This window comes from Orbicella franksi, chromosome 13 (assembly GCF_964199315.1).
Source record: "Orbicella franksi chromosome 13, jaOrbFran1.1, whole genome shotgun sequence".
Lineage (NCBI taxonomy): Eukaryota > Metazoa > Cnidaria > Anthozoa > Scleractinia > Merulinidae > Orbicella > Orbicella franksi.
This window is the reverse complement of record NC_138157.1, coordinates 22532414-22546516: the sequence shown is the minus strand read 5'-3', so window position 1 is coordinate 22546516 and position 14103 is coordinate 22532414. Positions and strand designations below refer to the sequence as shown.

Genomic DNA, 14103 nt, shown 5'->3' with positions numbered 1-14103 from the left:
TGGTGTTACAGAGTTAAGTTAGGCTATATCTGTTAAACATATTGCCAGCACTTTGCAATAGAGAACCTGCTGGAGTTTTGTCAGGAGCCAGGTCTTAACATGTATGGACAACCTTGAGAAATTAAAGTGTACAAAGAAAAAAAGGTTTGAAAGGTTCCCATTTAAAACCAAAAGTTTAAAAACGTAAGTATTTGATTTTTATTTTGTGAGTTGGATTCCATTCTGTTTATTGAAACCAAGTGAGTTTGCTACAGTTCAATAACCAAAGGTTAGATTCCATGCCCTGGGTTTTATGAAAGATGCGGAAACTACATAGTATCTTTATTTCACAGGAAGAGAATAACATCATTACATGTCTTTTCTCTAAACCAACAAAACTTCAAATATGAAAGGAAAATACTAATATCACATGTGCTATGAAAATCAACAAAGTGAAATGTTGATGTGTAGCTGTCAAGAAAGTCACCAGCAGTTTCTTAATTGTTATTTATTCTGCACTGTTGGATTGAATGAAATTAATTAAACTTTGGATGAGGACACTCATGCACGCAAGTTAAGAATAAATATTACTTTTAATACAAAAGGTTTACCTTCTCCTTGGTGTTGATGCCACTGCAGCCATACTATTCCACTCTCTAAGCAGCCACCTTAACAGGAAGACAATAATTATTGTTCTTTCAATATTCATGATGCAACTACTAGGAATTTTTGGCTTTCAAATAACACAAAACGCCTCAAGGAAACTATTTATTGTACTTGGATATCCTGCTCAGTTGTAGAACACGCTCACGTCCTAATTTAAGAACCGTGAAAGCAAAGCTAGAGAAGAGAAATGTCCATTTTTCTGATGATAAACAAAGAAAACTGCCGTCTACAGAATGACATGTACACATCACAACAGGCAGCTAAGTGTACAGATGGCAATTGTTATTAATTATTTCTGGTAGGCGAAGATATATTTGCTAAATCTTCACACTTGCTATTAGAGAGAACTGTCAACTTCAGATTATTTAAATCGCTAGCTTACCTATGAATCAGAACTTCTTGTGTGGCTATAAGACTTTCGTACATCAAATACACCAGTCCTCTAACCCAGAATTCTCGCTCTTTAAAACTATGGGCTGGACGAACGAAATACAAATAACAACAGCAAGTAGGTTAATCTTCCATCTCAATCAAACTTTTTTTGCAAACTGTATATTCTATGGCACCGAATTAAGCTTATAAGCTCACTTACCGACTAGGCTCAACGTTTTCAGCTTGAATTCATTGCCGTAAAAAATGGCAAGACAGCAATTTGGATCTAGCCTGCGTGCTGTTTCGGGATTTCTATCAAAGTCCTTCGACCCTAACCCTCTCCGAACTTCCTTTATCTCTCGAATAAACACTGCAAACAACAACAGAATGAATGAACATATTAAAAGTACTAGAACCAGTGGAAGCTTACCTACGGAGCCTCCTGAAAATACATGGCATCAAAACAATGTTGTTTAAACATAGGGATTTGGTATTGGTAATACCTGAACCTTCCAGCCTGCCTCCTTCTTTGCCTGTCCTGCACCACACTACTTGAAACTCCTCCATTTTTAACATGAAAATCCTCAAATCCGGTGTTTTGTTTTTCGAATAGTACCTTGTCATGGCGCTACCCTCCTTCAAAGCGGCGATGATCGGTCCCATCTCTTCGCCGAGTGCCGGCGCTGGGGCGTACGCATTTTCCACTGCAGCCATTTTCGTACAAAATGACTATTCTTCCATTAATTTGTACTAAAAGATGCCAGGTTAGCTGAGCATCCTGCTAAAAACAGCGCAATTTACGACCTGTTAACCATATTCGTACTTTCGTGGTTATTTATTCCGATCACGTGACAATATCAGTACTTGTCAGCGGTATTTCTGGAAAAATAAATCCTTCCTTGTTACCAGATTACTACCGGTGTCACAGTGATATGTGTATCACCGTGATATGTGTATCCCCGCACACATATCAATAGTGATATGGGTATCCCCTGTGGGGATACACAAAAGACTGATACGCGCCTGGGCATTCAACGAACAAAATGGCGACTCGGTTGCGAGGTTCCTACGAGCGCTGTAAAGAGTAGAAGAAACCAGAAATGAATTCGCGCCCAACGGAGCAGATTAGGATTTCTTGAGTTTGGTTGAGTTCCAACCGACTCGATTGTATATCTGACTAAAACTTCGAACAGCGGATACACATATCACTAATTATTTCATGGCGCAGTGATCTCAGTGTGTATCCCCTAAACACAGCCGTTAGATTAGCTATCTACCTGATCGAAGAAAATGGCCAATTATTGCCGAAACGTGCTGACTGCTTACTCGCTACGACGTTTATACCCAGGTTGAGGTTTGCGGAGTTTGCAACTCGAATGTCTAAATATCTAAACTGAATTCGCGAGCAGGGGATACACATATCACTAATTATTTCACGGCGCAGTGATATGTGTATCCCCAGAAACACAACTGTTATAATGTAGCGCATCAACCTTGTCAAAACTGCAGGCAATACTAGCACCCGACGTTTTTACACGGCTTGGATTCACTGAAGTTTGAAACTCGATAGTTCCACTAAAAACGCGTGCACGCGTGCACGGGATAATAAGGGATACACATATCACTGATTATTTCATGAACTAGTAATATGTGTATCCCCATGGACACAGCTGTTATATTGGCTTTCTACCCAAGAAGAAAAATGCCCATAACATTTGCATTGTCAAAACTGGCTTGCTAGAAATATTCACACCCGGCATTTATTCATAGCTTGGGATTTCTGGAGTTTCACTGACCTCGGTTGTACACCGTCGCCGACCGCATGCAGGGGATACACATATCACTAATTATTACATGGCGCAATGATATGTGTATCCCCTGAAGACAGCCGTAATCTAGGCTAACTGCCGAAGAATAAACGTCGAATATTATGAAACGTGCTAGCAATATTCGCAGTATAGCAATGTATACAGCTTGAGACTTAACATATCTTACAAAAAGTCGAACTGAAAAGCGGGTGCAGGGGATACACGAGTGCCACTAATCATTTTATGGCGATCGGGTCGAAGCCGTGATATGTGTTTCACTCCACGAATAATTCAGATGCAAACAAGGCGATGAACAGTGGAGAATATGCGTTACTCGAGGGGTGAGAATGCACCGCGCAATTAATATCGTCCTAGAAATCCGGTGCCGTGAAACTCAAATTGAAATATATCTAGATCCATTTGGTGTTCAACTTTAAATTCATTATATCCTGCTCGCAGAAAACCAGTTAGGATCAAGAACACAATTCCAGCAGCAGATACGTAAACTTTTTCAACTACAAAAATTGAGATTTGTGTTTTAAGCCTGTTTGGGTTAGTCGTTCGTCCAGTAAGCGACCGGACGACGAGAGCGCTTTCAAGGAGGATATTGCTTTTTAAAGTAGAGGGGAGGGGGGTGGGGGATACACATATCACTGGTCGCCATTTTGGAGGGGATACACATATCACTAGTGATATGTGTGCGGGGATACACATATCACGGGGATGCACATATCACTGTGACACCGGCCATTTAAGTGAAGAGAAGGAGCTGCTGTATGCGAATGTAACCAAGGTCCATGGGCAAATCGCTATCGGATATGAGGCTGATAGCAATAGCTGAACAGGCGAAATCTGCAGAGTCTATTGCACGGTTACCGGTCACCTCACCACCAAGTTAATTATTAACGATCTAATAACATTAAACTGAAGTTCGTTCTACTTTGTTTAATTGTGTAACTCACACTCGTTCAGCCGAAGCCTTTCTTGAAACACTTACGTAAGCTTAAATGCAAACGCAACAGCGAAGCAACTGAGCAATAACAGCGCAGTCAGTTCTCAAAGATATATACATGCAGTTGAATTCTAGAAAGCTATGGTTCTCGCTAGACAACGGAGAACATCTTGTATCACGTCACCGACAACTCAACATGTTGACATTGAAATTTGGAAACAGCCAAGCTAACAAACCTACGAGTCCATTGACGTTGTAGTCGCTCGAACACCTAATGTACCTAATGGTGGCAAGGAGACTTCTCTTGGTGGCGAGTGCGTTGGTGGCGAAATTCCCTGGTGGCGAGGTGCACGTTTGCTTGCCATTTTGATTTTACCGCCTTTACGGCGGTGTCGACAAAAGCAGGATCGGACCGGATCATGGATCGGATCACGGACCGGATCACGGATCGGATCACAGATCGGATCACGGATCGGATCACGGATCGGATCACGGATCGGATCACGGATCGGATCAAGGAAAAAAAATTCAAAAATCAAAATTTTGTTGAGCAAGTTACACTAGAGTGACTACTGTGAGCAGAACGTTTTATTTAATTCAGGTGTGATATTCCTTTATTCTTTTATAATATCAAGCCAACTGGGAGCTGGTCACAGATGAACTTTTTTTGAGGCTGTTGGGTTTTGATTGCGATGATCAATCATGTCTTTATATCTTTCTCCGCAGTTCAACTATGTGATATTTCGTATATTCACTTGCACTCTTCACCATCTACGGGTATATTACGAACTCACAATGGGACCAACTCCCAGTTGGCTTGATAGCTCAGTTAGTAGAGCACTGCACCGGTATCGCAGAGGTCATGGGTTCGAGTCCCGTTCAGGCCTGATTTTTTTTCAGGCTTTAATTTCACGACTGCTTAAGTTGTGTGTATAATTGCGATGATCAATCATGTCTTCAAATCTTTCTCCGCAGTTCAGATGAATGATATTTCGTATATTCACTTGCATCAAAGGTAAACTGTCATAAAACGAGTCGGCATGTTAAAAATAGAACGAACGTATGAATCGAAACACAAAAACTAAAAACACTAAAAAAAATTAAACACCCGATGATTTCAAACAATTTCCGTTTTTGAGACAAGTCTATACTTTTACAAGATGTAAGTTTGGAATACGATATTTCGCACTGGAATAAAACGAAACAAACCATTTCTATTTCAAGAAAATATAGCTGTTTTACAAAAAATTATAGGAATGACATCAATAGTGTGAATGATAACGCAACCCCAGAATAAACAACATTTTAGGAGTTACGTTACGATTTTTAGAGTCATTTTTAGGGTCGTAAAGAGTTGCCTTTAAATAGAATAAAACCTTAAAATGATCGTGTTCTATAGAAAACACTTAAGAGGCAAGGACAAATCAAAACGGAATGAGGATCGTTAAGGATGGCAAAGATTAACGAGGACTGCAAATGACGAACTTGAAAAACTAGGCTAGTTTTTCAAGACGCGCAAATCGTGACGTAGCTCCTTTAAAACAAGCCATGTCCATAAGTTTTCGTACGTAAGTTTTCTCATTAACTGTAACGCCAACTGTAATGCTCACATCTGACACGAAAATGTAGCCGAGAATTAGCTACTGATACGAACAACAATTTCAAAAACGAGAATGGGAGGTTCACGCAAACTTCGAGCCAACTAACGTTCAAATATAACTACATCTGCCTGTTCATTACAATTTAAATTCGTCGTAAATTAAGCGGTTGTTTGCCTTTTTAAATGACCTCTTATCATTCTCTGTAATTAATATGTCATTGCGTCAAATTCGGGATTCTTATTTTAATTTAACATATTTCAGTCTTCCACTTTTATTTTTTATTTATTATTATCTTATAAACGATTTGATTTTGGGGGGATTTTTTTTTTTTAACTTTTTTTTTTTCTGTGATCCGATCCGTGATCCGATCCGTGATCCGATCCGTGATCCGATCCGTGATCTGATCCGTGATCCGGTCCGATCCAGGTTTTGTCGACGCCGCCTTTATGGGCAGTTTCCGAGTTACCTTGTGCCTCGGTTTCAAAACGAGTGTTCGTTCAAATCTTTTTTATATGAAAATAAGTTTGATTTCCATGAAAATGAACCTCTACGCGGAAAACATTTTCATATGAATGGTTTCGAATGAAGACTCCTATTGACACAGAGGCACAAGATTACTCGGAAATGACCTATTTACATGGAGTAAGGGGTGCGTTGCCCTTTCTTATAGCACGGAACTCTATATTCAACAACATATCGCGACCATACTAACTTATGGGTATTGCGGTATTAATAATAAAAACATTAAGAATAAAAGCTTTTCCTTCTTTAGTCACATTTCATCTACCCCTCTAAATTTCATACATTGCTTTTTTACTGCGATATTATTTCGACAAAAATAAAGCAGTAGCCACTTGCAGTCATAAGCTGCCTCTTATTTGTATAGCGTAGTTAACGAAGTTTGCATTAGCTATCATTATTAGCATATTGTAACAGAGTTAGTTTTATCTTCTCAGCAAACTCTTGTTTATCTATCTTCAATCCTATTTTACGCCAACGTCTTTTAACCTAACAACACCTGCATTTTTCAGTAGCGACCTAATCAGTATACCAAGGCCCAGAGGTCTTGAAGTAACCATGTGTTTACAAATGAGCGTGGTAGTCGACACCCCCAGGCAGTTCTTATAATTTAACTTCTTTTTTTATACTATTATAATAATTCACCGAAGATTTTACCATGTTGAAATAAATAATGTATGTATGTGTGCGTGCGTGCGTGTATGTGTGTGTGTAGGTATATTGATCGCATCAATTGTCCACGTTACGCGCTGGTGTGGAGAAAAGTGCAGTTGTAATGACATCATTCCGAAAAGCAGTAGCATCAACGCTTGGAAGTTTGCGGTGATTCTTTTCAAGACTTGGTGTACGAGGACTGACATATGATCAGACAAATGCAAGTTTATGGTTGATAAGTTCTGAATGGTATTTTTATCTTCTCTAGTAGTCACCAAATCAAGCGTGTGATGACTTTGCGAGTAGCGCCAGAAACATGTTGCACTAAATGCACACCCCTCTAACATGTACCAAACATTTTCCACTCGGGACAAGTTAAGACCCGGCCGTCTAACGACTTTATCACAATCCACGAAAAAATAACCAATCTTGCACGCCTTGCTTGCTAACATGACCAAATAACAGCCCTATATTTGGGTTATGTATTAGATCATAACTTCTAAAACTAAACAAACGAGCAGACAGACAGATAAGTAAACAGGCCATTTCGTAAGTAATCTTTATTTCTTATGAGCTGTTTAATCATTTGACTGATACAGCTAAATTTAGGCTACGGGGCAATAAAGTATACATTTACAAAGCACCCAAAGCTTAGTGATCGAGTCTATCAACACTGGAAGCATTCAGAGCATAACATCAACATTTTTCAGCTGTACGTATCATCCGCTTTGAAAGTGGCTAGGCATTATTCTAAGACATATATAGATCTGTAAATGAAAATAAACTATAGATCCAATTTCATCACTGGAAAATTTAAAAATTTAGAAAACATTCCACGACTTTATACCAGAAGCCAGGAGAGCAGGCAGTTAAGCGGACCAGAGTGCGGAATGCGCTTGTGTTGTTCTGTAGACTATACACTAGTTAAAGCCCTCGGGCCGACACGTCTATTGAAAATACTGATATTGAAGTTAACTAGACTATGAAATGGTAAATTGCAATAAAAAGGTCACCGTAGCAATTTTTTAGAAGGTTATGTCGTCGTACTTTTTAAAGATATTCTTCCTTTCTAGTTAAGAAAACGAGCTTTACTTTCACGGCATTTTCTACATCTTTTTAACCATCGCAGACCAAACGCTGTAACCTGCTTACTTCGTAGGTACCTAGTCAGAAACCCTGTTTTGATAAAACATGTTCAGTTGGTGAAAACAACGTTCAAAGATACAAATCGGAATGTTTCCGTCTGAGAACACCATTTTAGTTACAGCAAATGTGAACAAGCTGCATACTGATACATTGCTGATTTCTTGAAACCCCAACACATTTTCCAATTTATTTAATCAAGCCGAAAGTAAAATAAGTTAATTTAATATTCAGCATCCCGATAACTAAAAATTGTTTAATAATATGTCAAATATACAATTAGAGTCTATATCGTATAAACAATTTTCTTATAAAATAACATATGGACTCAATAGTCCAGCCCAATATATTCATATTCACAGTATAAGACAATGTAATTAGACAATGACGCATATTTGTTCGAATAATCTGAAATTGTTACAGTTTTGACATAACTTCAAGAAACTTCAATAATTCTATTTTATACACTTCGCGTCCATTTTATTATCGGCTTCAATTAAATTTACTGTAAAACACTAAATATTTCAATGCAAGATCTTAAAATACTAGCAGTGGAGAGCTGCACTCGTGAGCTTGATTACAAATTCATTAATTATAATGTAAATATCGCTATGAAAAGCTCAGTTCGGCAGAAGCATCTTCCCTGCGACTGATTAAGCTTGTTCTATACCAGTTGACTAAGCTAAGGCCAGCTCACCGATCTTGTCAGACCTGTACAATAAAATGACATCCCAAAAAGTTACAACTAGTACTCTGAGCACTGCTTAGTAACATCTCGTGCTCAAATTCTGTTGCTGAAGTTGTTATTGTTGGTGTAGCCGTTGTTGCTGCTGTCAGATACATACTATAAAATCTCACTAGTTTAATTAAGGCTACCGTACACCTTTAGAAGTGCCTCGCGTCCATGTAGCGCGTCCGGATACCTAAACTCCTATATCAAATTAAAGCCCATAGAGCTGGCTATCAAACTATACCAAGAACTTTGAAATCAAATGAATTGTAGCATTTTTTACGACCTCAAAATGCGAGTGTCCGAATCACCTTTTGAACCGAATCCCCTTTTGTCCTTCAGTTCAAAAAGGTGCCTGCGATTTGCCATATTTAATTTCAGTGAAAATTTACTGAACATTTTCGCAATAGGAATAAAAATATATGGAGTGATCGTAGAAAAGTCGCTCTCAGAGAAAAAAATTTTTGGAATAACAAATTCGGTGGCGCATTTTTGTCGCTTATATATCAAACTAGCTACCGTCCAAATTTGAGGGTAATCGAACAAATACCCTTTGACTTGTAGCTTCCAAAAGGGACCCAAAGATGATCAGGACGCTCACGTTTTAAGGTCGTGAAAAACTCGACAATTCATTGTATTTCAAAATTCTTGGTATAGTTTGATGGCCAGCTCGATAAGCTATAATTTGATATAGGGGTTTACATATCCACAGTTAAACCAGAAGCGCTACATCGCCTGGACGCGAGACAACTCTAAAGGTGCTCTAAAGGTATACGGTAAACGTGACTTGAAAGATGGGCGCAAGCTTGACCCCGGCCTGGGGCAAGGAATGCAAGCATAGAAAACAGTCGGAAATCGAGCTTAGAAGAGGGATAGTGTGTGTTTAATAGATGTCCATTACAGGGTCACTTAAACAAAATGCTAAACAAGAAGCGTACTCTATCTACAAGCAAACAGCAGGCTTGGTATTTGTATTTACCTCTGTAATTTGACCTTTTCTGGTCTGCTTTTCCTCCTCAGCTTCATCATTACTCTTTCCATTTCTTGAATGAGGCATTTCCAACGAGTTACGTCTTTTAAAGGTATTGTCCAAGTGAGATCTAATCGATATCCTTTCGATAAGTGATCGCCTCCGAGGCACAGTGTTAATAATGTCTTTATCTTTGATTGGTCTCCGTCTTACCGGTGTTTCACTAAAAGTGTCCTCAGTACTCTTTGATCTCCCTCTTTCCGACAATTTGTCGGGAGGCGAGAAGGGTTTGAAAATAACATTTCTTTTCTTGTCCTCCTCTGACGCAGCGACTATATCTTTTCCGTGACTGGAAGCTGGCGTTTCCTCGGCACTACTCCTCCTTTTAGAGAGATTTTCCTTACTACTAGCACGTACCATTGGTGTTCGTTCTAAAGAGATTTTCCGCACCTTGTTACGTTTCACGTTGGATTTAGACAGTTTTTCTTCGAGTGGTGTTGAAATACAGCTTCGTGCTGAAACATCCTCGTCTGTTGATTGAAGATTAAGATCGTACACACCGCTGCTACCTGAAGAGTCAACACTTGAGGCAGTTTCTGAACTGACGAGTGATAACCGCTTCTTGGTTGAGCGAGGACTGGAGCTGTTGGACGGTGTAGACTGGGTCCTCATTAGAGGGACATTGACAGAGTTGACTATCGGTTGGTATGGTGACGTATCACCTGGTTGTGTACTTGGGATAACAAGAGGCGGCTGACTTCCCACACTGATACCTGTTGATGCTTCCGTTAAACCATACTCTGCCATTCAAGAAAGTAATCAAAAAGTTCATTAAAAAAAATGTTATAAAAATACGTACTTATTAGAGCTTACAAGAAGCTGTACAAAGACAAACAAGTACCTCTATTTCGCATAGCTTGTTTCCATAGTAACCTTGTAATCTCTGTCACCCAAGCCGTCTTCACTTCAAGAGACTGCGCCTACAGAACAGAATCAGTAATAATACAGTCAGATTTCCTCCAACGGCAGATTTTAAACCCTAAGAAATACATAAGGCCACGGTGATTTACTCATAAAAATCGAAGTGCATAAAAACCGCACGGATTCAAAGCTCGCCCCAAACAGCAACGCAAAAGATGAATTTTAACTTGTGATGAATGAACGCAGGAAAGATAGCAATAAATAAGAGAGGACGACTAGTGCGCAAAGTTCACTGGAATACTAGTAAGCAGGCTATGGCACCGTTTAACAATAATTAGTCATTCAAAGCGGTTCTTTGACAAGTGACAAGAGTTAAACCGCTGACCTGTAGAACAAAAGTGTCCTCTGGCTTCCTTCTTCTGAACCACAGTTCAAACTTGAGCCCGCTGTCACCAATGTTCTCTGTAAGACCGAGATCAGTTGTCTGAAATAAGGCAAAGATAACAACACACACGAAATTAAATGAAATGAAAGAGAAAATAGGAAATGAAAAATGCAGAATTCTCAGATTGTACAAATTGGCCCATTAAACAGATCTCTGAGTGACGAATTCCGCCAAGATGAGAAAATAGGTTTGCCTTCATTTGATAAGCAACATCAAACAACGTAGAAATCGTAAAGAAGTTCAATAATGTATGCTGTGTCAGCCACGATAGTGCACCAATGCAACTTAGTACAGTAGCATACTTGAGAACATTCGTCAAGTAAAATATAGATCCGTTAGAATTTTGTTAGCGTTTTCTGACAATCGAAAAAATACGGACTCAAGAATTTAACTGATTACTACGATTATCAGTTGAGTAAGGCGGACGAAAGTTTGGTCACCAAGTTTTAACGTAAAAATCGTGTTGTTGTCACGAGCAACTGGCTCCGTATCCATTGGCAACTTGTCGGCCTTTGACGTCAATTGACAGCAAAGCGCGCGAAATTGTAGGCGACGCGACAGGCGACCAACGGCTGTTGATATTGTTACCAACGGAAACGAGGTAAGTTGCCCGTGACAACAACACGATTTTACGTTAAAACTTCGTGACCAAACTTTCGTCCCGCCTTACTCAACTGATAATCGTAGTAATGAGACTGAGGAGCAGATTTGTTGTGAGATCCGGTAGAGTTTATTGGACTTGTTTCAGGCATGGTTGGTTACCTTGAGTGAGTTCTTGTAGTAATACAGGTCCACTCCTCCTGGCTGCTTCCTGACTTTACTGAATATCACAAGGTCATCTTGTAAGAACACTCGCCGCTGGTGCTTCTTTTTCCCAGTCCATACCGTGAAGTTGTCTTGGCGCAACAGGCGACCCTGTTCTTTAAGATTCATCTGCAAACCAGTAAAATTCACTTCCGGTTATTCTTGATGTTTTTTGACAAGTTCTCACAGTCATTAAATCCTGGCCAAACCAGCATTAAGGAAAGGAAAAAATACAGGAAGGAACAAAACAAAACACGACACACGAGAAACCATAAACACATGACCAGTGGCATCCTGTGGGCGTTCTTTGTATTTTAAATTGTTTTTTCTCCACTTTGTATGTATGCATGTTGGTTTGTTTGTTTGCTTGAAACGTCCCTTTGTTTGTGTGTCTGTTTGTTTGTTTGTTTGTTTGTTTGCTTGTTTGTCTGTCGGCGGTCAGTCAGTCAGTGAAAGACTGATTAAGACAAATGAATACACTTACGTCACAGCCTCTGAGCGAATCCCAGGCAAGCAAGTCGTTACCGTGCCTTAGCTGGTATTTCACCATTTCTTCCGCAGCCTGGAATTAAGAGAAAGAATTAACACCTTCACTTGTCATCAGAAATACGGGATACATTTAATATACAATCCTGACAAACAAACGTACCTTGAGCTCCGTGATTTTCGGATGTCCCGTATTTAATGCTTTGATCATGTCCTGTCGATGAACATAAGTATCAGTTAAGTTATATTAGGAACGTCCGAATCAGCTGTGTTACTGACATAGTTTCACCTACCTATCAAATAAAGGATTTATGTATGTATTGAATGAATCAACCATTTAACACGTATAGCTACTCACGCGTAATAGAAGTCCATACTTTCCCATCCTTTGAACTGGTTTAATGAGAAAACTTCCAAGATCAAGTTTGTCTCCAAGTTCTTTCTGACGCGCCTGAAAAAAGAGAACAGATTGCTTTTACTCACTGCATCTCCTTGTCCGAGTGCAAGGGCCGTTCTAGGACAATATCGCTCGCACATTCTCTGGCAAGGCCGAGCGAAAGAAGGCCTGTACAAGATGACAGTTAAAATCCATCAAATATATTCGTTTGCACACGATTGGTCTTAACGCGACAAGTGGCTGAATATTCCCCAGCTAACACTGGGGAATATGTGGGTGAGATTCCCCAAGTTTCAAAACGTTTCGCGTGTTGCGAAAAATATTTGAAGGGTGACTCTCTCGGAAAACTGTTCGCTTCTGGTAATTGTTGATAACTTGCACAGCAAGAGTTTATAACAATACACCGTCCACCAAACAGGTCACGACAACAAATAAAAAGTCATCAAACATAACATGTGGCAAGGATGGCTGGTTCGATATATATCTGATATACTGACTCACCCTGAAGTATACATTGCCATGATCAGCAAGAAGCTGGTCTGAGCGGGGCTTGTTCTTGTTATACAAAGCATACAAGTAGAACTGACGTTCCTAACAATTACATAAAAATCTTTCATCAAACAACGAAAACTAGCTACGTTAACAAACAAGCTCCTAATTTTACTCTAAGGTTTGGGCAAAATCCAACCAAAAAATTCCGTCCTACAGAATAGAACTTCTTCGAAACATTTTATTTACGGACACTAATCGGAAAGGCAGACACCTCCCTGAGGGGGACATGATTGACTCGCTGGACTCGGCTGAAGTTTACTTGTTTTTCTCTAACTAAGCTCTGGATCCGTGTTAGTGCCAGTTCACTGTGAATATCAATAGCAAGTAGGAATTATCCATTGTTTATTTCCAGACTGACTGCAAAGGGTTGACTGCAAAGCTATAGCTTGGTTTACACACATACCCATTTCAAAAAACAACTTCCGATGTCTAAGATTCGGTCCTTGCACGCTTCTAATTCTTGCAGGAAATACCTGAAAAGCGAAAAGAACTACTAGTACACAGGGACACATGAGAGAGATTACGTGTAAGCGCAGAAACTCTGCAGATAGGTAGGTGGACACTTAGTCTCAAAACGCATGGTGTAGGCAAGTAAAACATGATTAATAGATTACCATCACTGAACGTACGACACTAACCTTTTATGGAAATCGTGAATCCTCTCTATATTTCCAAACAGAATGTTCTTCTTGCCCTTTAGTGATGGCAGTAACTCTGGATTATCCATCTCTACGATGTAATTCTAAAGTAAAAAGAAGAGATAAGACGTAAGCGGTAAAACTTCACAACCGAAGAAAACTGAAAAAATCGAACTTAATCCATTAATGGTCAAAGAAACGCCAGCTGACAAAAATAGTTTACTCACATCCATAATATACTGAAGTGATTTTACATAGTCCCTCTCCGTATCAATCATCTCTTGAAATATATACTTCAATTTCCTAGGGTCGGACAAAACAGACATCAGAAATCACGACGGCAACAAAAAATACCAGTCTTACCGAATATAGCTCGACGTGGTGACGACTGACAATGACGAGAATGAACAAATTTGAAAACGAAACACTCAAGTTTTCAAGTATGCCTTGCTTGAATTAGTCCGAA

The 14103-nt window shown here is 39.5% G+C and overlaps 2 protein-coding genes across 2 annotated transcripts in view; both read right to left on the bottom strand.

Annotated features, from left to right (window-relative positions):
• LOC145465853 (1-phosphatidylinositol 4,5-bisphosphate phosphodiesterase gamma-1-like) overlaps window positions 1–2872 on the bottom strand; it is a 63103-nt gene extending 60231 nt beyond the window's left edge. The window contains exons 1-4 of the mRNA XM_081449609.1: window positions 1521–2872; window positions 1238–1387; window positions 1028–1121; window positions 591–647 (exon numbers count right to left, since the gene is read on the bottom strand). Coding sequence (XP_081305735.1) covers window positions 591–647; window positions 1028–1121; window positions 1238–1387; window positions 1521–1731 — 512 coding nt within the window. The 5' untranslated portion in view covers window positions 1732–2872. The remainder of the gene's footprint in view (window positions 1–590; window positions 648–1027; window positions 1122–1237; window positions 1388–1520) is intronic.
• Window positions 2873–7083: 4211 nt separating this feature from the next.
• The window catches only part of LOC145465852 (puratrophin-1-like), a 32322-nt gene continuing 25302 nt past the window's right edge, over window positions 7084–14103 (bottom strand). Inside the window, exons 15-26 of the mRNA XM_081449608.1 lie at window positions 13865–13940; window positions 13638–13741; window positions 13403–13472; window positions 12949–13038; window positions 12409–12501; window positions 12214–12264; window positions 12049–12126; window positions 11523–11693; window positions 10701–10799; window positions 10296–10374; window positions 9404–10194; window positions 7084–8405 (exon numbers count right to left, since the gene is read on the bottom strand). Of these exons, the coding sequence (XP_081305734.1) occupies window positions 8400–8405; window positions 9404–10194; window positions 10296–10374; window positions 10701–10799; window positions 11523–11693; window positions 12049–12126; window positions 12214–12264; window positions 12409–12501; window positions 12949–13038; window positions 13403–13472; window positions 13638–13741; window positions 13865–13940 (1708 nt within the window). The 3' untranslated portion in view covers window positions 7084–8399. The remainder of the gene's footprint in view (window positions 8406–9403; window positions 10195–10295; window positions 10375–10700; window positions 10800–11522; window positions 11694–12048; window positions 12127–12213; window positions 12265–12408; window positions 12502–12948; window positions 13039–13402; window positions 13473–13637; window positions 13742–13864; window positions 13941–14103) is intronic.